At 32.7% G+C, this 26,143-nt stretch overlaps 1 protein-coding gene across 1 annotated transcript in view; it reads left to right on the forward strand.

The window, feature by feature from the left end:
- Positions 1-1,358: 1,358 nt before the first annotated feature.
- Positions 1,359-26,143, forward strand: part of kif14 (kinesin family member 14) — a 37,463-nt gene continuing 12,678 nt past the window's right edge. The window contains exons 1-21 of the mRNA XM_056448350.1: positions 1,359-2,433; positions 5,497-5,751; positions 5,835-5,922; positions 6,008-6,106; positions 6,198-6,250; positions 8,118-8,148; positions 8,250-8,357; positions 8,791-8,907; positions 9,990-10,108; positions 11,288-11,460; positions 11,943-12,090; positions 16,346-16,409; positions 16,515-16,699; positions 18,521-18,623; positions 18,703-18,857; positions 20,065-20,212; positions 20,297-20,449; positions 22,620-22,752; positions 22,834-22,927; positions 23,066-23,207; positions 25,662-25,765. Of these exons, the coding sequence (XP_056304325.1) occupies positions 1,688-2,433; positions 5,497-5,751; positions 5,835-5,922; positions 6,008-6,106; positions 6,198-6,250; positions 8,118-8,148; positions 8,250-8,357; positions 8,791-8,907; positions 9,990-10,108; positions 11,288-11,460; positions 11,943-12,090; positions 16,346-16,409; positions 16,515-16,699; positions 18,521-18,623; positions 18,703-18,857; positions 20,065-20,212; positions 20,297-20,449; positions 22,620-22,752; positions 22,834-22,927; positions 23,066-23,207; positions 25,662-25,765 (3,218 nt within the window). The 5' untranslated portion in view covers positions 1,359-1,687. The remainder of the gene's footprint in view (positions 2,434-5,496; positions 5,752-5,834; positions 5,923-6,007; positions 6,107-6,197; positions 6,251-8,117; positions 8,149-8,249; positions 8,358-8,790; positions 8,908-9,989; positions 10,109-11,287; positions 11,461-11,942; positions 12,091-16,345; positions 16,410-16,514; positions 16,700-18,520; positions 18,624-18,702; positions 18,858-20,064; positions 20,213-20,296; positions 20,450-22,619; positions 22,753-22,833; positions 22,928-23,065; positions 23,208-25,661; positions 25,766-26,143) is intronic.

Below are 26,143 nucleotides of genomic sequence, written 5' to 3' on the forward strand. Positions count from 1 at the left end.
GTTGATGAGTTAAGTTTTGTAAAGATTTTTTGTTAGTTTTTTTTTTAAGTTTTCATTTTGAATAACCATGTTTAAGTGTATACATGGTCTTGCCCCTAAAATAGTCTGTGAGTTGGTAAATAAATTCAGCAGTGATGGGCAAAGACTAGAGGGGCAGGAAGTGGGATTTGTAGAACCCGCTTATGCAGAACCACTATGGGTCAGCCATCCTTTTCAGTGAAAGGTTCACATCTATGGAATGCCTTGCCTGTTGATTTAAAATTAGATCAGATCAGAACTCCCAGTTCTTTCAGTAAAGCTGAAAGAATGGTTGAAATCTTGACAGCAATGTGAACATAAAGTTTTATTCTTTTAGGTTGGTCACGTATACATCTCTCTTTAGTATGCAGATTGACTTACATTTTTTTGTTTGTGGCTCTGTAGATACTGTACATGTTTGTTGTGTGACACGGTGGTGCAGTGGGTAGCACGTTTGCCTCACAGGAAGGTCGCTGGTTCAAGCCTTGGCTGGGCCAGTTGCCTTCTGTGCAGAATTTGCATGTTCTTCCCATGTTCGGGTGCTCCAGTTTCTCCAACAAGTTCAAAAACATGTGGTATAGGTGAATTGGGTAGGCTAAGCTGGCCATAGTGTGTGTGAATGAGTCTGTATGGATGTTTCCCAGTGATGGGTTGCAGCTGAAGCAAAAGGGCATCCGCTGCATAAAACATGTGCTGAATAAGTTGGCGGATCATTCCGGTGTGGTGACGCCAGATTAATAAAGGAACTAAACCGAAAAGAAAATGAATGTTTGTTGTATTGTTTTTATTTGTGGATTATTTTTTTAAATGTGAAGCCTAAACAGGGATGAGGGCTGCAAATTAGCTTTAAACTATGCAAATTAATTTTCAAACAAACATTAAACACACACACACACACTTAAGTAAAGTACCTGAATGAATATTGCTATGGTAATACAACAACGTCAAAAAATTGAAATTTATACTACAATACACCACAGTTCACTGTAGTAAAAACGTATTTTAATTAATATTTTAACTAATAAACGCAGTTTATTAGTCCACTATAGTTATTATACGACAGTATGCTGCAGCATTTATTAACAAAGTGTTGTGCTATAACAAATAACCAATATAATACAATTTACTAAAGCATGGCTCAAAAACTATAGATTTTACTATAAATTATTATATATTTGTTTCGCGTCATCATTTGGGCAAGCTCAGATACTCTCTATTTACTCCAATAGGTTTACTCTGATAGACACTGCCATCTGTTGGTCTATCTACGTCGCTGCGTCAACTTTACGTCAATCTAAGCCGACCAATCACAGCACGCGGATTGTTTTTGAATCGGAGAGGCGGTATGGCGGAGCACAGACAGTGAGCTGTTGTTGTTATTATTATTGAGGCGGAGTACAGTCAGCCGGTTACTTACATCTAAACGCCAAAACCGACCTACACGAGACGAAGAAAGGACTGCGGTTTTTTAATCCTCAACGAAAGCAACTTTTATTTCACAAAACGGCTGTTAAATGACATAACACCGACACCCGCAGGTCAGTTTACGCAAATATGGATTTTAAATGTAATTTGGCAGGTTGTTGACTTCTGTGAGCTTATTATTATAGAAGGATGATACAATTTGTGGACTGAAGTGCATATTTTAGATTTATTTTTGGACTTTTAAATGATGGATTTATCAAATGGAGAGGTCACATCATCTTATAATAAAACCAAAGAAATGAACAAAACCTACACGATCTCAGCACTCAGTAAAAATGGGGAAAACACATTCAAAACACCATCCAAACTCACTCTTCAGAGAAAAACCAGCAGAAATCATCATGAGGAAACCATACAGGAGAACCCAAAGCGCCTCACCCTTCAGAGGAGAACCAGAACCGGCTCTTTGAACAGAACCAAAGTCCTCACAGAACCCAACCCAGCACCTAAAGAGACTCAAGAAACCATCAAAACACCTGCAAAAACCTCATGGGGAGCTCAGAAAGCCACACAAGAGGAGAACAAAACAGTTTCGACACCAACAAGAAGAACCCAGTTTGAGAAGCTAAGCGTCAAGAGGGATGTCTTTGAGAAACTGGCTTGTAAAGATGCATCTAAACCCACATTTCCAAAGCCAGCATCTGCCAGAAGAGCGAAGCCTCCACAGATGAGCAGTGAAAGTGGGAGATCTGTAGGGGAGAAGCTTCTAGTTGGTGGTTTAAATAGGCACATGACTCCCGCATCACAGCCAGCACAGGTGAGGAGACCTGCAGCCCTGATGAGCTCCAGCACACCTCATGGAGGAAGAAGTGTTGAAGGACACGCTCCTGTTGAAAGTGTGAGCAAAATGAGTGATTTACAAGCTCAAGAGCTGAAGATGGAGAACAGCGCAGTCACGGTTGCTGTACGAGTAAGACCTTTCAGCTCTAGGTAAGAAATTGTCTGATTTTGAACTTTTAAATTTAGCTTAAATTATTATTTGTTTGGTGTCTTGGTTTATAGGTTATAAATTTGTTACTTTTTAAAAAAGAAAAAGTAGAATGTTTTGACTCTACAAAATAGCTGTAATAAAAAAAAACTACAATAAACTAATAACTAACCTTGCCATTGCATGTTTAAAAATTACATTTTATACTATTAAAAAATGACCACGCAGGACATTACATTATCTTGACCTGTTTCAGAAGTGGACATGTATGTACAGGGCTGCACGATATTGGAAAAAACAGACGTTTCTTCTATTTAAATATTGCAATATTCAATATAATTTTGCCAAATTAAATTAATAGCTCGGAATTTACATAATTTTTAGGATTTTAGAGTGCATCTGCATGAAATAAAATCAATCAATCACAAGTATTGATAAAAACACCTGAGCAAAGATATAAATGAAAACAAAACAACAACCGTTTGGCCTTAATACACAAATCGAATAACCAAATGTAAAATAACAATGTGGTTTTCAATGTGTATATGAAATTAAAAACAATTAATCTTTCTAAAAAGTTAGAAACATTAGGATTTTTTTGTACTTACACAATCACAGGCCTTAAAAACATGAACAACTACGGTTCCTGGTCAACTATAATCCTGCCTCAACATTGCAGATTCTGCAATATGACTATTGCAGATGTACACTTTGCGATGTTGATGTTAAAACAATGTATTGAATGTTTTATATCCATTTCTCAGTGAATATAAACAATCCATTTTGGCGCAAAAAACGTTTGATTAAACAGTTTTATTAATGAAAATAAGAGTCTGGTCACCAAACATCTCATAGAAATAGAAAGATTATACATTTAAATTCAAATGAGTTACTGCGAAAAAAAAAAAAAAAAACCTATTTTAATTACATTTTATTATTCCTTTAATAATTTTCTCTAATAAATTAATTTGGGTATCCGCTGTGTGAAACGTATGCTGGATTAGTTGGCGGTGCATTCCGCTGTGGCGACCCTTGATGAATAAAGGAAAGTAAAATTAATGAATATTAGTTTGTGTGTACTATTTTTTTGGAACATCATCTTAAAATTGTAATGTTAACCTCAACTTTTAAACATTGTTATTAAAAATTGTTTATTGTCAGTCATTTTTATTACTTATTAGCATATTATTCCATAGTAGTTTCTAGTTTTTGCATTTATTTTCTAAGAAATTTTCTGATTTTTAAACCTTTATTTTGTTTTAAATGTTTTTTTTTTTTCATTTTAATTTAGTATAAAAAGTGTTACTTTTTAAAAGAAAGTCTATAATGTTTCGATTTGTACAAAAGACTCCTATTATACAAATAAGAAAATCATAACACATTCTAGGGCTGCACAATATCGTTTGAGCATCGATGTCGCAATTTTTGTATCTGCAACAGTCACATTGCAGGATTATATTATTTATTTAATATTTAAACATAAATATATTATTATTTTTGTTGTTATTATTATTATTTAATTGATTATACAATGGTGACCATGTTATTTTATGTTTGATTGTTCAATTTCTATACCTAACTGTTAGACTCCACAGAAAATCATAAAGCGGTTTATTTAACTTTTATCTCTCGTCTGTTTTATTTATATTTGCTTGTAATTTATTATAATTTATGCAAACACACTGCATAGAAAAAGACTTGATTATCCCAATCTATCTAAATGAATGAAATCTTTCCAAATAGAGCTATTCAATTCATCTGGTGAAATTATATTCACGTCGCAATGTATATCTCAGAAAAAAAAGCAATGTCTGTTTTTTTCTAATTTCTAATGTCTTGATATTTTTCTAATATCGTGCAGCCCTAACACATTCTACAAAAAAAGTTTCATAAATAACTTTGTCACTGCATTATTAGCATACTGGAATTTTTCACCTGTTTTAATATTGGACAGGAATTCTAAAATAACAGTAAATAATAAAAAAATAACAAATAAATTCATTTTCAATAATTACAAATCTGCAGCTTAAACTTTTAATAATTATTATTTTTGATATTATTCTATAACTATTTTCTAGTTGTAGAATTTAGTTTGTTGGAAGTGAACTGGATAAGTTAGATGTCAAAATTGTAATATAATGATATTGTTTACAATAATAATAATAATAATATGTTGTATATTTTGTATAAATTTATTATAACATCTAACATTTAAAATGTTGTGTTCCTTTAGAGTAAATAATTGTGTAACTGTGTTGAATAGATTTTAAGTGTTACAATATTTTAGAATATAATTAAATGTCTTTCATATAATATATAATTGAAAAATGTACTAAATAAATACAGTAAAAATAAGCAAATTACTCATTAAAAGAAAATTCTGAATATTTTCTATTTTTTTTTATTTAGTTTGAGTTGGATATCAACATTTAAATGTAAAATGATTTATTTATATAATAAATTATCATTCTTTTTTTGTTACTTTGTTACCTGCACAATATATTATTTCAGCATTGATATCGCAATGTAATAAATCGCAATAGTCACATCGCAGCATATGCAATGTTGAGTCTTACTATGTCAGTGTTGAGTATTATAATCTATCATTTGCATGTGATTAGAGGCCTATGACTGGATGAGGATTTTAAAAGCAGTCAGACATAAGAAATTGTACCGTTAGTAACGTTAATAATGAAATGCTGTTAGACTCGGAAAATAATAAAACACTGTTTATTTCAACTGTATTTTTTTCTTTATTGTATTTAACTATGCTATTATTTTGTTTATTAGATTCTATGCAGATGCGCACACCAACAGAATCACCCCAATCCCAACAATTATACATTCTTTCTTAAAGGACATTCAAGTCATCTGGTCAAATTGTATTCATAATGCAATGTACATCGAAGACAAAACAAACAAAATGTTGCAATGTTAGATTTTCCCAATATAATGCAGCCCGATTATAAATGTTATTTCTTAAAATGTAATAAAATGTTCTTATTTAGAATATATCACTATTATCACAGACACTTACATACTGAATATTTCATCATCCTTTGCAGGGAGAAGAATGAAAAAGCTCCACAGGTGATCTTCATGGAAAACCAGGACACTTTAGTGCAACATCCGGATGCCAAACAAACCCACAAATTCACCTTTGACTTCTCCTTCTGCTCTATCAATGAAGCGGATGCGAGTTTTTCCAGTCAGCAGCTGGTTTATGAAAAACTGGCTCGGCCTTTGCTTGAAAGAGCATTTGAGGGATTTAATACCTGTCTCTTTGCGTATGGACAAACAGGGTCTGGAAAGTCCTACACGTAAGTAATTTGATCTCTTGCATTGTTCAGCATTTAAAACTTTGGATCCGTCATTTGAAGTGTATTTCTTGTGTGTTGTCTAGTATGATGGGTTTTGGTGAAGAAACTGGAGTTATTCCCAGATTCTGCGAGGAGCTTTTTTCAAGATTGGCCAGATCTGAAACCAAAGAGGTTAAGATGGTTACTCAATTATGGCTATTTATGTGTCAATTCTACATTTAACCTTTTATTTAAGCAAGTTTTTTTAATGTTAAAGATATCTTGTCATCTGGAGATGAGTTATTTTGAGGTCTACAATGAGAAGATCCATGATCTGCTGGTGGCCAAGGATGAACAAAATCAGAAGAAAATGCCTGTAAGAAAAATGGCTCAATAATGCTGAGTGTTGTGCAGTTTATTTGCCTTTCTTACTGATCCATTCATTGTTTTTTCTTTTTTTTTTCCAGTTGCGTGTCAGAGAGCATCCAGTATATGGGCCTTATGTTGCAGATCTGTCCAAGTAAGCACTTAAACCAAGCAACAGGCCATAGAAAGCGATAGATTGTTTTGTTTGTTATTATTAGTTTTGAGTTGTTTGTTGGTTTATTTATTTATTTTTCGCAAGAGTTTTGTTCTGGCTGTTGTTGTTTTTTTGTGATTTGTGTGTTTGTTTTTTATTTATTTTATTTAGGTTTTTGGCTTGTTTAGTATTTGTTATACTGTGTTTTTTTTTTTTTTTGCTTTGTTTTTCAATTACATTTTCCTCCAAATTTAGTAAAAATAAATGTTTTATTGTTTGTTTTTTAATTAATTAATTAATTAATTAATTAAAATTAAATGCTCTTTTCAGGTCTTAAAACACAAGACACACTGTGTTTGTCTTTTTGGTTGACTTTAGAATAGAAAAATGTGCTGCGCTTTTTATGTTGCGAGGCAAACACTGAATTAATGGTCTTGGAGCTGGCTTTGTTTGCTTTTATGCTAATTGCCATTGGTTGCTTTTCTGCTAAGGGTTGACTTTTTTTCAACTACACTGCTTCAGCAAAAACACAAGGCTGCATAAACAGTGTGAAAAATGCTCTCTGCAAATAGACAATTAAAAAGGCACCTCTTACTACAAAAAAACCCAACAAAATAGGAAAAAACACATTTTGTGTGATTGGGGCCGTATTTTGCTTTGTTTTATGTTGTGTGTGTGTGTGTGTGTTTTTTTTATGGTGTTTTTGTTTATGTTGTAAACTCGGCACACTGCCACTTTAGCTCTCATAAGACAATTTACTTAGACAACGTTTCAGCCTACAAGTAGGCCTGTCACGATATCTATTGTATTTTGTTGTACAATATATTGGACCAAAGTATATTGCGATAAACAATATTATTGTCATTTTAAGACCATTTTATGCCACTTATTATATAATGTCAAAATTACAATATAATATCATCACAATGTAAGAACACTCTTCCAAAGAACACATAATATTTTATTCTTAATGTTATTTCATTAGATTATAGTCATTTTAACTGTTTAATAACTAGGCATTGGAATCAGAATGTGAAAATATCCTAAATAAATAATAATATTAACAAAATAGTGCAAGGTAAAATGTAACAGAGACTGCGACATCTGCTACCAGATCTATATTCAGTTGTCAGGCACCCACATGAAACTATACTATAGTAATTTATAGTTAAATACTAACTATAGTGTTTTTTAACCATATTCACACTGACAGCTCCAATAGAGAGAGATGTTGCATAATAAGCTAAAATGTTACTAGAATTGGTTTTATGAATGGGCGATATATATTGCTTCACTAAAAATGATTGAGGTCATGTCCATGTGTTGTAAAATAAGTTGATTTGTGACAGGCCTAACCACAAAGTCTTCATCAGGTCAAACAGGAAATACAAAAGAACCCAGATATAGTCAAACTTAAGACATCTCACCTGCAAACAATGATAACACTTATTAACCAATAAATAGGTAAATGACTTAAGAAACGTAGTTTTTTAACTGAACTGAAAAAACCTTTCAGTTGTGTACTGAGGTACTACAAATTTCTTTATGTATAATTTCGGTAATATATTCATGTATCATAGGACTGCTTGTAAACAACAGAGCAGCAAAACAAAAAGCAAAACTTGACATTAATTTATTGTATTGTGGATTTGTTTTGTCATGTTTTTTTATTCTAACTTGTGAGATGTTAAGTAATTTGGTTTCTTTTTTTGTGGTGGTGTTATGTTTATGTTTGTGGCTTTTGTCTTTGATTTATTTATTGATTGACTTGTTTTCATTTAGTCTTTATTCTATTTTTTGTGTTGTGATTTCATTTAGATTTTTCTACTATTGTGCTATTATTGCTAATCTCTGAACTCTCTTTCAGTAATGTCGTCACATCCTATTCCGACATTAAGGTAATTTTGAAGTCTGTCTGTAGGTAACTATAATTATTCTTTGCCTGTTTGTTTCTGTGATTGTTATTACAACCTAATTTCCCCCTCCCTCATCTATACAGACTTGGCTTGAGTTGGGTAACAAACAGAGAGCCACAGCCGCCACCGGCATGAATGATAAAAGCTCCAGATCACACTCCGTTTTCACTCTGGTCATGACACAAACCAAAGTAAGACCCTCTGATGAGCTTGTTTACATGTGCCTTATTGCAAAAAAGTGCTATATTAACCAGAAAATAAATTATTTAAAGGTACAGTTCTCCCAAAATGTAAAATTTAGCCATCATTTGCTCACCCTCGAGTTGTTCCACTCACAAAATCGAGTTAAATTTTTTCTGCTGAACACAAAAGGAGATATTTCGGGGAATGTTAAAAACCGGCAGCCTTTGACATCCATTGTATTTCTTTTCTTAATATGGAAGTCAATGGCTGCTTCAAAATATCTTCTTTTCTGTTCAACAAAAGATAGAAAATCAAACAGAGCAGTCGGTAACAAATGGAGGTTAAATTCATGATGATGGAATTGTAATTTCCGTATGGACTATTGCTTAAAGAGTGGATTTGTGACTGTTTTACCCACCTGATATTTCTTCATGTGCACAGACGGAGTTTGTGGAGGAAGAGGAACACGATCACCGCATCACCAGCCGGATAAACCTGGTGGATTTGGCAGGAAGTGAGCGCTGTACTTCAGCCCAGACCAGCGGAGACCGGCTCAGGGTAATCCAGCATTCAAGAGCTCTGTTTAGTCAATCTGAAGATTACATTCTGCTTCTTTCTCCTATGTATATGGGTGACGTGTATATAAACATTTGTTTTATTTAGTGTTTATTTAAATTGGGACTGCACAAACATATAGAATAAAGGATATCCTAAAATAAGTCTTTGTATGTACATTTTTAAAGTCTGTGTGAACTGGAAGTTGCTGAGACTTTTATTTCAGTATGTTGATGTGCTTCCCACTGAAGTGGAATGTTGAGTAGGGGGCAGGGCTTTCTTTTTGCACACCATTCCCTCATAGTAAACTAGCCTTAAGAGGGTGTGATTAAGAATATTGTGGCTAAAGCTGTCAAAAAGACATCAGAGAAGGATCACAACTCCAAATGTGCAAGCAGATGATCAGACTTTGAAGATTAACAAAATAAAATAAAAAATATTCACTGGATTAATTTACACGGATTAATTGTTCACCTAAAGATTAACTACGGTATGTGCTCTACCAAAATAAACCCTGTACATTTTAATTTTACACAGACTTTAAAATAACAGAAAATATATATTGCAGGAATGCTTTCAACCATGGAAGAACAGCAATAAATATTTAGAATATTACTATGCCACTAACCCTGTAGATGTGTGCACTTTTAGTTTGATTTAAACCAGTGCTTAATTATAGTCATTAAGAGTAAAATTTTCAACCTCTTTTTTTTCTTAATCATGTTTATACACAGTTTTCATATATTCAAAAAAATGTATGACCTCTTTTTTTGTTTATGCACTGCATATATATATATATATATATATATATATATATATATATATATATATATATATATATATATATATATATATATATATATATATATATATATATATATATATATATATATATATATATATATATATATTTATATATTTATATATATATATCCTCCAATTAATCTGTCCAATTAATCCCCATGTGGCAGATAATTGAGAACCACTATTGTATTCTGGTTTCAGTTCTTTTACTATATTATAGTGTGTCTGTTTTTTACAAAAGTGTTTGCCATTTTGCAATGTGAATGTATGTATTTTTATAGGAGGGAGCGAGTATCAACAAGTCTCTGCTGACGCTGGGAAAGGTGATCTCGTCGCTCTCGGAACAGTCTCAGAGCAGAAAGAAAGTCTTTACTCCATACAGAGAGTCTGTGCTCACATGGTGAGAGAAACATATAGTGAATTTCCACTATAAACAATATAGTGGAAAATAGTTCCAGAAGTGCTGACAATTACATTTATAAAGCTTATATATTGTATATGATATAAATGCTATTATATATTTAGTTTCATATATATAGTTTTATTTACAAATATAATTTATGTATTAATAACTAGAACTGTTTACGATCTTTGTATGAATTGAGAAATTTAATATTGTTTTCTTTATAATTTCTCGTCTACTTGATCTGTGGAGTATACTTGCAAGAAAGTGAAATTTCAATTAATTTACTAAGTTCTGATTTTTTAAGAGTAGTAATAAATTATTATTGTAATAAAACAATTATTAAAATACTTCATGTAATTAGAACAACTTACATTTTTTTATGATGATTATACTGTAATTTTGTGAATGTTTAAAATAAATTTGCCTTTTTGTTCTGTGGACTGTTTACTCAGCAAAAATGAATAACAAAAAAAGGACATACAATAAATGAATGTTTCTTATATATGAGCTAAATATTTTAATTGAGAGATTCTGAAAACAAATGAGCGCTAGGCATGGGACGATAACCGTTTTCAAGGTATACCGCGGTTTGGAAAAGTTAAGGTTTTAAAACTGCCAAAATTTTCTGTAATACCGTTAAGGTATGTGTAAGATTTTTTATTTACATTTTTTAAAAGTTTTTTTTAGAACAACAGTATCTCCTGCAAAAAAAAATATCCAAAGATGCCATTTTAAATTGTAAAGAAGTCAGTGTTTTTGAAACAAATGAATACAGCAGAAGTCAATGATTAATTTGAATTATTAAGCCTGACATGTTTACTGCTCCAAAATATTATAAATCTTTCAAAAAATAAAATATATTGTTTTCAATGGGGAAAAGTTTTTGTTTTGTACCCAGACATTTAAAAAAAATATATATATATATATATATTAGAGCAGTAATCACAATGCCGTAAAACTGTGACATTTTTATCAAAGGTTGTCATACCGTCAGAATCTTATACTGGCCCATGCCTAATGAGTGCTGATAAACTATGCACAATAGTACCAGCAAAAAAATTCAACACCGGCTCAAATGTTTATTGGACATCAAAAAATGCAAATGATTATTTGCTGAAATCTTGCTGTCAAAAGCGGTGGTTAAGAGGTGGTTAATTTCTCTCTGGTGTTCAGGTTACTGAAGGAAAGCCTTGGTGGAAACTCCAAAACGGCCATGATCGCCACATTGAGTCCTGCGGCCAGTAACATGGAGGAGAGTCTGAGCACCCTGCGCTACGCCCAGCAGGCCCGCATGATCATTAACATCGCTAAAGTCAACGAGGACACCAATGCCAAACTGATCCGAGGTCAGACAGCTGTTTTTCCTCGTTCATTCTCTTCATTTAGTCTGTCTGTTTGTGCTCCATCAGCTGCTTTAACAGTCATGAAGTGGAAACACTGCACAACACCACAGCTCCACTAGAGGGCAGTACATTCACTACTGTCACTCACACTGATCTGTGGTCAGTACAGACACTGACAGAAATTAAAATGGAAAGTTTTTTTGTGTTGATGATAGTTGTTATTGAAAATATTGACCAAAATGCGTTTGCTTGTATTTGTTCACATTATAATTAGTTATAAATAATACAACCCATTATTATTATTATTATTATTATTATTATTATTATTATTATTTATTAATCATGTATTATAATAATATTAATTGATACTGTGCCATTATTTATTAATCATTTCTAATACATTATAGTTTAATTTTGATATTAATTCTGTTCTAAGATGTTTTTGTTATGTAAGATTAGAGTGTTTTCTGAATCTGTGTGTGCAGATCTGAAGGCAGAGGTGGAGAAGCTGCGAGCGGCTCAGATGAGCTCTCAAGGTGTCGAGCCGGAGAAGATGAGACTCTTTCAGCAAGAGATTGCAGCGCTCAAGAACAAACTCTGCCAACAGGAGCACGAAATGGCTGAAGCTCACAGGTGTGTGCATATAAACCAAAGAAAGCAGAGTTATTAAATCAAAATTTAAAAACTGGTATAACAAATTCACTGATTCCAAACTTACTTATTAAAATGTAGTTTTCTGAAGTGTTCTATATAAATATGCAACTGATTAATTATTTCATTAAAGGTGTGGTCCACTACGATATTATATTTTAAACTTTAGTTGATGTGTAACGTAGCTGTGTGAAAATAAACAACATCTCTGATTGTAATATGCTCAAAGTTCAATGCAAAGGGAGATATTGGCTTTTACACAGTTAGCTTAGCAAAGCCTACAGCGAACGGATTTTAGGACTACAAAAAATACATCCATGTTAATGAGATCATAAACCCTGCAGATTACGCGCATTCACCACACGCATACACCCCGCGCTGCATTGGGGCGTGGTCAGAGGCGCTGTAATGTTATAGTAGAGAAAGCTAAAATGCCACCCAAACACATTTGGGCTTCCAAAGGACATGACACAAAGAGAGAAGTGCTTGCAGTTTAATTTTAATTATGTTCCAGAGAATTATAAAAAGATATAGCTCTAGCATTTGACAAAGGAGAGCTTCCAGAATCTCTCTCAATTCAGTGCTGGATTCGACTAAAAACTCCAACCGACGAAGCTGTGAATTGTGAGCCACAACCTCTGAGTGTTGTTATTTGTTAAAATTGATCAATTACATGCACAGTTTCTAGCGTTAACAATATGTTGTAGAAAGGACGTAAATAAGAATGTAAACAATGGGAAAGACACTTTTCAGATTTTATTTTAGAGAGCAGGCGTGATGACTGTCTGTGTTCATTTTCTGTCTGATTCAGCTACTGTTTACACAGCGCCAAAGCGCGGGCTTGTAGGGGCATGGCGTGAGCTGATCCGCGAATCACAGCACATTATGTTAGCTGACCAATCAGAGCCTCTTGAGGGTGGGCCTTTCAGAGGAACTAGGACGTTTTCATGTAAGCAGAGTAGCTGTACAGTTGAAGTCAGAATTATCAGCCCTCTTTGAATTTTTTTTCTCTTATATCATTCCCAAATAATGTTTAACAGAGCAAGGAAATTTTAACCGTATGTCTGATAATATTTTTTCTTATTTCTTTTATTTAAGCTAGAATAAAGTACTTTTTTAATTTTTTAAAAAAGATTTTAAAGTCAATATTATTAGCCCCTTTATGCTATATATTTTTCCGATAGTCTTCAGAACAAACCATCGTTATACAATAACTTGCCTAATTAACTTCCCTAACCTGCCTAGTTAACCTAATTAACCTACTTAAGCCTTTAAATGTCACTTTAAGCTGTATAGAAGTGTCTTGAAAAATATCCAGTCAAATATTATTTACTGTCATCATGGCAAAAATAAAATAAATCAGTTTTTAGAAATGTGTTCTTAAAACTATTATGTTTAGAAATGTGCTGAAAAAAATCAGGGGGGCTAATAATTCTTACTTCAACTGTATATAATCAAAGTGAGATTTTTTTCTACAAGTGAAGCATGAGCACACATTGCTTTGCATCTTATAAACAGCCAAGCCTTAAAAATACACTGTGGACCACCCCTTTAAATATGTGCTAATTTGCATACATTTGGGGGAGCTGTCATTAATTTTTTTTTCTCATAATCATGACATTATTTTTGTCGTAATTATTTGTCATCGCACCTGTCCATCCACCTGCACTTGACGCAGAAGTTTAAACTAGCCTTGAGTGATGTGTCAAAAGAAACACTTACCAATTTTGGATGTTTTCTTTATATTTATGATACATTCATATGGGATGTTAGTGTCAGCACAGAGCTAATGCAAACATCATGGCAGCAGCAGCCAATGAAATTAGACCACAGTTGGCTACTGTCTGAGCTGGGGTATTTGCAAAAAGCAATCTGATTGGCTGACGCATTCATTGATGACGCCACTTCAATTTCCCCTATCGGCAACGCTATTGTTAGTTCCGGTTTACCTTTGAATGAATTGGATACTTCTCTGGAAAATGCACAACTGAATATATTAATATTGCACATTGTGATTTAATTCTGTTAAAGTATTGGACGTGTAATGTTTCTCTTTCAATACTGAACTTCTTTCTGAGTTTAAAAATGATTGCTTAAGTTATTAAGAATAGGAATAAGTTATTGTTTAGCAAGAAAATGATATGTTTGCAACCTTTTCATTTATTAATTAAGTTTATTTTCTCAATAATGTATTTATTTTTACTTTGATGCTGCTATAAATGTGTGAATATTCCAGCGTGAGTAAATTTCTTTATTAAATTTTCTCATATTATCTGGTAAGTGTTTTATCTCTAAATGCAATCAGTTTCATCATTTATTATTTACTGATCCATTAATGTTTTTTTTTTTTCAGTTTCTCCTTTTTGAATTAAGACCTTTAGACAGTGTCCTGCTGCCACCTACTGGGTGGTTTTAATTTAATATCTGTATATATTTTACCCTAATTAATAATGTTACAAATAATTTCATGATCTAATAAGACTACATTTTATTCTTATAATTAAAATGCAGTCTTCTTATTGTTAGAAAGCAGCCGTAGTGACTATGTCTAACATCTAACCATATCTGTAGTAAATATACAGCTGACTGAATGAATCCTTTATGGGGAGTTCTGTGTAGGCGGAAGTAAAGATGCACTGCGTGGAGTGAAACTGCACACCACATGACGTCATGTGAAAAGGGTCTATTTCTGCAGCAAGCAACCCCGCTGACGTGGGGCCGACGAATCTGGCAAAAGTGAATGGGAGGCATTCTTGTTTCAGTTTTTGAACACCGGAAATTAGAAATTGTCATATTTTTAATTTGAAATAATATTGAGAATATTATAAAAAATGATAATAATGTTGGTAATATTATTTTATTTTTGTAATGTAGGTCACTTTAAAAATATGAAATAATATTATCAATACTTACACAAAGCATTTAAAAGTGACAAACTCGGCAGTAACTTTTCGGTCTGTAGCCAGGTTAGTTTGAGTTTTGAGGGTATGGTTTGGAAATGTAAACAGCTGAGATGTATTTCGTCCCTATGGCTTTGTTCAGTAGAATAGTGTGATGTGGCTGTAGCTCTTAGCAGACGGGATGTTGAAGGGCTGAAACATGTTGGGCTGTTTTCCCAGCCCATGACATCATGCCCAACATAAGTGGAAAACTAGACCAGCAGATTTGTTGTTATGAATATAATTATTTTTTAATAAAACTTTGCTAAGACTGGTTTTTCCATTGAATTAGCACGAGTTAGGTGAATGCAGTTTCTGTTTTAATCTGTGTATGCATTTGCATTTAAAAAAGTTTATTATCTTAAATAATTTGTTTAAAATAAAATTGTAAGTAAGACATTTCATGGTGGAAAATAATAACAATAATAACAATAAAAATGATAATGATGACTATAATAATAATAATAATTCATTCATTCATTCATTTTCTTTTCGGCTTAGTCCCTTTATTAATCTGGGATAGCCACAGCGAAATGAACCGCCAACTTATCCAGGATATGTTTTACTCAGCATCTGCTGTTCCAGCTGCAACCCATCACTGGGAAACACCCATACTCTCTCATTCACACACATACACTACGGACAATTTTAGCTAATAATAATAATAATATAAATATTAATAAAAATAATAATATACACTACTAAATACTTAATTTTGTATATATAATTTAGTATTTTTGGATATTTAACATGTGTTTTAAATTGTGATTAATATTTTACAACATTGCAAACATTTATAGATGATTAAAACAGCGTTCATGCGGTCAAGGAAAACCTAGAAAAGTCCTAGAATTTTGACATGGCATTTTCCAGGCCTGGAAATGTTTTGGAAAAACAGAAAAACCCACAAAGTTTTGGAAAAGTCATGGAAAACAGATATCTTTAAACTTGAATATAGGTTAGTTGTCTTTACTACTTTTTTGTCCTTGGCCAATCACATACTCTCACATTATTGGTGCGGTGTAAGCATTATCTAAATCAATTTTACATAGATGTAAGTATAAATAGAAACTAAATAGATTGTTGCGTGTTTCACGATATGCTGTAATAAATTTGAACATGCATTGTTTTTCTTTTACCATGCAAACGTAGACATTGCATGAAACATTACGTCATGAAAATGTACTTTATTTTAAAGTCTTGGAAAAATCATGAAAAAGTCATGTAATTTTAGTAGAAAAAATGTGTATGAACCCTGTTCATATGTTTCTAATTATTTGCCGTGTTATTGTGTCCAGAACTTGGAAGGAAAAACTAGAAGAGGCCGAGAGAAGGAAACGCGAGGAAGCCAAAGAGCTTCAGGTAAATCATCAACCCTATACAGTGTGTGATGGATCGATGAGCTTTTCAAATGTGTTTCATGGCCATTTTCTGTCTCTTTTTGCTTCTTCTCTGTGTGTCGTTTAGCGCGCCGGCGTCACCTTTAAAGTGGATAATCGTCTGCCTAACCTTGTGAACCTGAATGAGGATCCGCAGCTGTCAGAGATGCTGCTGTACATGATTAAAGAGGGCCAAACCAAGGTCGGCAAGCTCAAGTCTGAGTCGGCACACGACATCCAGCTGTCTGGAGCGCTCATCGCCGATCAGCACTGGTGAGAACTGGCACACACCTCACTTTTTGGTGAAAATTCACCTTTTTAAGGATAACTCAATTAAAAGAATTGTGTAGATCTGATTAGTTAATTAATTTGTTTTTGTTTAATATATTTATTTATGTAATTTATATGGTTGGAAATTAATTTTAATTATAAAATTAATATTTTTGTTAATGTTAACCATTTATATTTATTTATTTACATTTACTATTTATATACATGTAGTATTTTATTTATCATTATTTTTAGTAATATATTTTAATATTGTTTTATTTAAATTTTCTTTTTTGTTTTAGTTAATTTTACATATTTACTTAAATTGACTTGTTTGTTGTGTTTTTTAAATGAATTATTTCATTGTTATTTGTATTAATATATTTTAATATAGTTTTAATTTAGTTTATTTATTTATTTAATTTGTGTTTGTAAATTATTTGTAAATATAATTTTGACATTTTCTTTTTATTTTAGTTAATTATACCTTTTATTTATTTATTTAATTTGTATATTTGCAAAAAAAATTACATTTTACTTTTTTTTTATTTAGGTTAATTTTACCTATTTATAATTATTTACTTATTATGTATTTTTATTTATTTTTTTATATATTTTTAATTAGTTGTCGGTTATTTTGATACATCAGCATACAAATACAGTCTCGGTCATACAGTGGAAGTAAAAAATAGTAAAAGGGGGAAATATGCAAACAGGTTTACATGGTAATACAGTCAAGCTAGGAGAAAAAAATATATATATTAAGAATAGAAAATCGGGAGAAATTATTGATGTTATGCCAAAAACGTGTCCATAGCTGCTAGAAGTCATCTGACTTTTGATGTATATCATAGGTGAGTTTCTCAAGTGGAAATAACGCACACACTTGAGACAACTACATTTTAAAGGAGGGTACCTGAGGAGATGACCACAATAAAAGTATAAGTTTCTTTGCCAGATAGACCAAAGTTAAAAACAAATGTTTGGTGTGGGAGTCCAACACATTCTCTACTCCGCCATACAACAAATACAATTCTAGAGAAAAACTGAATTTTATCTCAAAGAGTCCTTGTAGAAAATTATGTATTTTCTTCCAAAAAGAGATGACTTTGTCACAGTACCAGAAACAGTGAAGAAATGTTCCTCATGAACACCCAATGAAGTACATTTAGAATACAAATTGTTACATATTACAGACCAATCTGTATCTTCAATTTCATGACCTAAATCTTTTTCCCACACACATTTCAAACTCTCAAAGGAAGAAGTACGTGAGTTAGACAGAACTTTATATATTTTGGATATGAGCCCTTTGGAAAAACTGTTTGTTACAATTTGCTTTATGGCTACATGTTCAAATCTCAGTTTACCCTTATCGGACAAAGATTTAATGAAATGATGCAGTTGAGGGTATTTAAAAAATTGGATTGTGGTATATCATATTGATTTGAAATTTCTTGGAAAATGGAATTTTAAAATGTATTATGTATTTTTAAAATTAATTATTTTATTTGTTTATAATTGCTTTGTTAATATACTTTAATATTGTTATATTTATTTATTCAGTTGTTTTTTTTTTACTTTATTTTTAATCCTCAATCTTGCTAGTATAAACAAAGAACTAATTGTGGATATCAAGAAAATCTTTCTTTTTTTTTTTGTCAGATATCTATGAGCCATCAATCAGTCTGAGCCCTCAATATGCTGATTCAAGCTAGAAACATGCTACCAACATGTGACTTCATGTTAGCAACATGCTTTGTTTTTAAGTTTTAGCATCATTTTAAGTTTTTATTTTCTTTGTATTTTTACTTCCGTTTTTAGTGTCATCTCCAGTGTGAAAGGTACTGTCAGCATTAAACCAATGCCAAACGCCAAGACCTTTGTGAATGGACATCTTGTGTCCGAGTGCACCGTTCTACACCACGTACGTTCTGTTCACTTTTCTGAAAAGTTCTTCATTCTGAAAAAAAAAACATTCAGAAGTTTACTTGTTTGATTTTCAGGGAGACCGTGTGATTCTTGGAGGAGATCATTACTTTCGGTTTAACCACCCTGCAGAGGTTCAGAGCGGGAAACGGACGTCCTTCTGGAGCAGTGGAGACGGTCACAAGGACTTTGAGTTTGCCAAAAATGAGCTGCTGTCGGCCCAGAGAGCCCAGTGAGTATGAGTGTGGTGTTAGGTTTGCTGTTTTTGCTTTTGGCAACTTTTATATATTAATTTAATAATTAAATTAAATCAATATTATTAAAATAATTAAATAAATATTTTGTTTTTATTAATTAAAAAATGGAGGGTTTTTTTTTCTTGATTTGGTAAGGTGTTAATTTATAGTGTTTTTGTGTGAGTCTCTGTGCATTTTTTGTTTTCCTGTTTTGGTTTGTTTGGTGTGGTGGTGTTTGGCTTGCTTTGATTTTGTTTTTTTTGGTTTGTTGTTTTTTGTTTGGAGTTTTGTTTCCGTTTGGTGTGGTAGTTCTTTTGATTTGGTGTTTTGATTTTGTGTTTTTTGTTTGGTGTCTTCAGCTTTTTTTTTTATTGTCGTGCTTGGTTTGGTATTTTGTTTTCTTTGGTGTGTTGAGGTCCTTGTCTTTCTCTCTTTTATTTTGTAAAGTTTGGTTTAGTGTGATTTTACGCATTTTTTTTGTTGTTGTTGTTTGCTTTAATGTTTTAGTTGACCTTTTTCTGTTGTGATTTAGTGTTTTTTATGTTTTGGTTATGGTTTGATTTGGGGTTCTGTTTTTTATTTGATTTGGTGTTTGTCAGTTTGATTTTGTTTTTTTGTCAATGTTTGATCGTGTTTTTTTTTTTTTTCACGTTTTGTTTGATGTCATGTTTGATTGGGTGCTTTAATTTTGTAAATTATTTGGATTAATGTGTTTTGTTTGGTTAGCTTTTCTTTGTGGGGGTTTTTCTCTCTCTTTTGATCTGTGTAGTGTTTTGTTTTTATGTAGAATCTACAGCTCAACCAAAAAAGACAATTGCCCTACCATTTACTCTCTGTAATGTGGTTTTGAAGCTTTTATGACTTTCTGTCTTCTGTTGAACACAAAAGAAGATATTTTAAAAAGTGCTTTTTGATGGTAGCTATTGACTTCCATAGTAGGAACGAAAAATACTTGTAAATACATTTTTCAAAATATCTTCTTTTGTGTTAAAAAAACGGCTTAATTTTTAAACTATTCTTTTAACTTTGTAAAGTGTGATTTAAATAAAAAATTATTATTATTATTATTATTATTATTATTATTATATACATTTTTAAGGAAACTCAGGGACAAAAAGTTCACAGGGACAAAAAGTATAAAATTGTTTGCCAAATATCATGAAGAGTTTAATTCTTAATCTTTATTGTCAATGTTCCTGCTAGACTGGAAGCTGAGATCCAGGAGGCTCGCTTGAAGGCCAAAGAGGAGATGATGCAGGGCATTCAGGTGGCTAAAGAGATGGCACAGAAAGAGCTGAGCGAGCAGAAGTGTCTGTACGAGATCAAGATCAGATCTCTGGAGAGAGAGCTGGTGAGATCTACATCACATAGTACAGCCAGTGTTTAGCATTGGTCTGTACTCCAGTTCCTCAGACACTGATGCTTTCTTCTTCAGGAGGAGGAGAGTAAAAGGAAAAGAGAACAGGAGCTGCATAAACAGAGGGCCGCCAGTCAGATAGAGCAGCTGCAGTCTGCAAAAACTCTACTGGAGAAGGAAGTCAGCAGCCATAAGAGACGGCTGCAGATGGAAGCCCAGGCCACTAGACAGGTAAAGAGTTGACTTAATCCTCGTGTTAAGACATGATGTATGGATATACTGTTTCCAGGTTCAAGCCTCTACTCTATTTTCTCTGAATTGAGAAAATATTTGTTTATGTCCACTTTTTAGTTATTTTATCATGCTTTAAAGTGAATTTTGTGAAAAATCATGGTGTACACACCAGTCTCTGGACTTGCTGCATCACAGACACCAATATTTAAAAATGTAAAACACTTAATCACTTTCTGGCCATCTGATATTAGGCTGGATACACATTGCGATCGTGATTTTCGAAAGTATTACAGTGATTTGTAAACGTTTATTAGTACCATTTGTTGAGCCTCTTTGTACAGTTTGATAGAGCAATTGGACCTGGAAACTGACGTCAGACTTAAAAAGTGAATATCTTAATTCATCTCTGAAAATTTCATAGAAAAAATTTCTCTCCACAGACATACTTGTAGGTAACACACACTTGTATAAGATTTACAAGGACTCTTCATAGGCGTAATGTATTTCATACTGCAAAAAAATGCTTATTATATGGCTTTACCCTAACCTTACACTGCAAAAAAAAATGCTTTTCTTTCTAAAAACCAATCTTAAGCCCTATTCGGATGGGACTACTTTTTCAAATAACGTTTGAGTTCAAATTCTTCTCATGCAATGTCTCTTATTTCATGTTTGGAATTGGATGGGACTAACATTTCTGTGTTTATTACAGTGTCTGTGAGTGTCTGTGTTTTACATATGGGTGTTCAGGATGCGTGGATTGCATATGGTAGTGTAAAGTAAAACATCCTAACTTGTTTAATGTTTATGAAAGTTATTAAAAAATGTAATAAAAAAACAAAACACACATTTAACAAATTTTGAACATGATGGTTTTATACAAACACAAATCGATTAAGTTAACTTGTTTTTACAAATGTAATAATTTTATATATTTTTAATAATAAATACGTTTTAACATAAATAAATGTCATGTTATGTAATGGACTGCCGAAATGAAATTACTCTTACTTGAAACTGATATTACAGTTCTGACAATATATGCCGGCTGTCAAACACATTTACATTCATTACTTATGCGCAGAAAGCATAAACCTGAGATAGTTTAAGTCAACGTGAACAACCGAACACACACAGGGTATCCGCGGGGTCTTAAAATGTCTTAAATTTCAAAAATAAAATTTTAGGCCTTAATAAGTATTAAATTCACTGAAATATTGACTTGTAGGTCTTAAATCATTTTAAACGGGTCCTAATTTTCCTTTGTTTATATAAAGCTACCCAATTGATCCCAAACACACACCCAATCACCAGCAACACATCTCAATAAAACTTTAGCAAAAATATTCATTACTAATATTTATAAGTCTGCTGTGTATACATTTAGTTTTTTTAAAGAGTTTTTTTTTAAATTATGTATGTATACAACTAAGGTCTGCTTGTTTTGATATACAAAATATGTGGCTAAAAAATGACCAGATTTTTATATATTTTTTTTTTCTGCTGGGCCATTAAAAAATTCTTAGCGTTTAGCCCTATAGAAGTCTGAAATTTCAATCTTCGTGGTCTTAAAAAAGTCTTAAAAAGTCTTGCATTTGGTTTGGTGAAACCTGCAGGTACCCTGTGACAAGATGATTGTAAAAAATATTTTCGACAATCACTGACATACATTTTCTGACAGGATTAGATTTCTCATAGGAATGCTGTGTTTGCTGAAAAACATTAGGTAATTTGCTCTGTAATTTTTACAGAGGTCGTGTGAGAAAAAGACAGACATGGGAGAGTCAGCCGAGATTAAAATCACAATGTACGTCTGAGAAACAGAATATCCTCAAACGTCTCCAAGTCTAGTCTCCTCTGATAAGGGCTTTAGTTTTTTTAGTCCAAATATCTATAAAATAGTAACTCAAGAAGCATTTTCTAGACAAATAAAAATATTGTCTTGTTTTTAGAACTAATTTCAAAATTAGGTGAGTTCCTTTTAGCAAGCAAAATAATCTGCCAGTGGATTAATCTAAATAATCTTGCTATAAAACAAGATAATTTTGCTCATCCATTTGGCAAATTATTTTGTTATTATATACAACTTTTTGTTTTGCTCTTGGATTGATATGTGATTTGTTGTGCTTTTTATAACATTTTTTATCATTATTTCTTTTTTTTATAGGCGATGGCTGATCATGATGTCCGACATGCTAAAATTGTGGAGGCTCTTGAGGCTGAGAAGAGGAAGATCGCAGAAGATCTGGCTCAGATTGAGAGGAAACGTGCTCTCAAAGTCACTCAAACCCCTAAAACAGGTACAGGCACACTTTCTATTTAAAAGACATGGAGTTTTCCATCAGTGTGATGTTCACCATCGTCTTCTTTAATATTTGTAGCCATTCCCCAATGGGATGCCATGAAGTTGTCTTTGATGATTGAAGAAGCAAACAAAATAAGCGGCAAACTCCGAAAACACACAGTCTTCAGCAGGTACAGTTATTTAGTGTGTGAGATGGACAATATTTTTTGTTAATAGCTGTTTGTTCAGATTATCTGTTAGTAAAATTCAGCTTTTTTTTTTTATTCTGGACATTAAAGAGTTTGTATGTGTTTGTGTTTTGATGACAGACACGAGTCGGCTGATAAAGAGGTGGAGGGTGGAGATGCTCAACTGCAGGTCCAGGTTCAGAACACCAAACTGGGCATTTCCACCTTCTGGAGTCTGGAGAAGTTCCAGAGCAACCTAGCTGCCATGAGGGAGATCGAGCAGGTGCATTAATAATAACTGCTCGTATATGTAAATATTTCAGGGCGCTACCAGTTTGACATTACATTGTGACAAGTGACATCAGTCTCCAGGGTTAATCTAGGGGTTGTGGCCACTGGTCTTTGGTTTGAAAACATGATTATACATAGTTGTATATTTTTGTTTTTTCCTTGGTTTGATGGTGGTGTTTGTGTGCGTTTGGTGTTCTGTTTGTTTGGTCTTCGATTGCTTTTATCTTTAGCTTGGTGTGGTTTTATTTGGTTCGATGCCTTATTTTAATTTGGTGTTTGTTGATCTGTCTTTTTTGGTTTTATGTTGTGTGTATGTTTGTTTGCTTTTGGTTTGTCTTTGATTGTTTTTATCTATTGTTTGGTGTGGGTTTTTGGTTTGATGCCTTATTTTGATTTGGTGTTTGTTTATCTGTCTTTTCTGGTTTTATGTTGTTGTGTGTGTGTTTGTTTTGTCTGGTTGCATTTATTTTTTGTTTGGTATGGTTTTATTTGGTTTGACACCATATTTTAATTTGGGGTTTGTTTATCTGTCTTTTATTGGTTTTATGTGTGTTTGGTGTTGTGTTTGTTTTGTCTTTGGTTGCTTTTGTTTGTTTGATGCCTTATTTTATTTTGGCAGTTGTTTATGTCTTTGGTTGTGTGTATGTGTGTTTGGTGGTGTTTCTTTTGTCTTCGATTGCTTACATCTTTTGTTTGGTGTGGTTTTTATTTTAAATTAGTGTTTGTTGATCTGTCCTTTTTGGTTTTGTGTGTTTGCTTTTGTTTTGTCTTTGATTTCTTATATCTTTTGGTGTGGTTCTATTTGGTTTGACGCCTTATTTTAATTTGGCATTTATCTGACTTTTTTGGTTTTGTGTGTGTGTGTGTGTGTGTGTGTGTGTGTGGTCCTGCATTTGTTCAGTCTTTGATTCTTTGTATCCTTTGTTCTGTTTTTTTTGCCTTTTTTTTACTTTTTGATTTATTTGGCTCTGTTTTTTATCTTTCTAGTTTGGTGCTTTGCTTTTATGTATTTTGGTTTAGTGTTTTTATTTGCGGATTATCTTGTTTTTAGTTGTTTTTATCTTTTTTTGGTGTAGTGTTTTTCTTAGTTTATTTATTTATTTATTTTAATTTTAAATTACAACCTCATTAATAGGGAAATAGCGATTCACTGAATGATTCGATTCTTCATTTTGAATCCGGTTTTCTCACAGTATGATTTACAGTAAATGAAAGGTGTCCTTTTTATTAAACCATTGCTGCATGCAAGTGTCTTTGTCAAGCTAAATAAAAAATGTAAAACAAAGCCCAAATCAAATATATATATGTTTATATAAACAGGCAAGGCTTAAATATATCAAGGATTCTTTCCATTTAAAAAATAGAGCCAGCCATTGCATTTTAATCATGATCCAAACAAAAGGCGTCTTACATGCAGCATGAGCAGTTTTTAATCTAAATTAGAAGCAAAATTTGAAGCAAAAAGCTGACTTAGGTTTTGTAAAACTATTGGCCTACAACATAAAACACCTAAAGTAAATGGATAAACCATCTAAAGGAAACTACAGGGAGCTAAATGAGCTAAATGGCAGCAGATAGCGAGTATGAACAGCAGTGTTTACAGTGGTAACCTAAAAAACAATACACCAAAGCAGCACTGCGCTTATTCTGGGATCACATCAAAAGCGAAGTGAAGTATTCGCATGAATAGATTACATACAAAGTCACTGAAAGACATGTAAATATAGGCAAATTTTCACCAGGCAACAAGAATGTGTGGAATGCGCGTCATGTTTTCTGAAACCATGTGGAAATTCCCCGTTACATCTTTTGCTCAATTTCAATCAATTGAACTAGAACTGAGAATTTCCTTAAAGTAACAAACATTTCGCAAGTAAACTAAAGCGAGTGATGTATTGCTCCGCGTTTGGTGTGAATCCAGCCTTATAAACATTAATATGTATCGTTCAGAGAAAAAAGGAACAGAAGATACCACAAAAACTAGCCAGACAGTTCTCCTTCTCCAACTATATCGCCATTTTTTTTATCGTCATCTCAACAGATTTGAATCGTCACATATTTTAATCAATTTTCTACTAGTTTGCGATACGTTGTTACGTTCCTACTCGTTTACCATAAAAATGTTTTTGTATTAAATTCTGTTTTTTTTTTATGTGCAACTTTGTATTGGCCAATTGACTTAAAATATGTTATTTCATTATGATTAGTTTTATTTTTTATGTGGCTTTTCACTTGGAAACTGCGGTACACTGGACACAAACGCAGTGCTGAGTTTTTAACATCGGACATCGAGTTGTTTGAATGCAATAACATTTGAGGCCATTTGAAACCTGTTTATTTCCATGTAATTACCCAGTAAAATCAGCAAGCATGTCGTATTGGCACTTGCTCTTATTATCGTAAAAGAATCGGAGGCTAAATCAATTCTGATGTTTATTGGCTGTAGGGGGAAAGCACCTCTAAAGATGACGACGTGTTTTACGACCCTAATGATGAGTGGGAACCAGACCTATCGGCCTCTTCCTCAACCTCTTCTTTCTCTCGCAGAAGGTATTTCCGTGTGTTTGTATTCTTATAAATGGTTCATGATTCAGATCTTTGTGTTTCCTTGTGGAGGAATGAGCGAACAGAAACAGACTTTGTGCTCAGTGCTGGTTCTTGTCTTCCACTGTGATGCTATTTTTCCTCTTATAAACCAAGCTCTATGGAAAAGCATGTTCCTGAAGCCTTTTTACCGTTTTATTGCCTACATGAGCATGTGACTACAGCCAAATTCAATATTGATTCATCAAAAACTGTTCTACACCACATAAGATGGAAAAACTGCTGGCAAAAATACATAAAAAATTCATCTTTATTTCTATAGCGCTTTTACAATGTAGATTGTGTCAAAGCAGCTTAACATAGCAGTTCTAGTAAACTGAAGCT

Source organism: Danio aesculapii, chromosome 22, assembly GCF_903798145.1.
Source record: "Danio aesculapii chromosome 22, fDanAes4.1, whole genome shotgun sequence".
In the NCBI taxonomy this organism is placed as follows: Eukaryota; Metazoa; Chordata; class Actinopteri; order Cypriniformes; family Danionidae; genus Danio; species Danio aesculapii.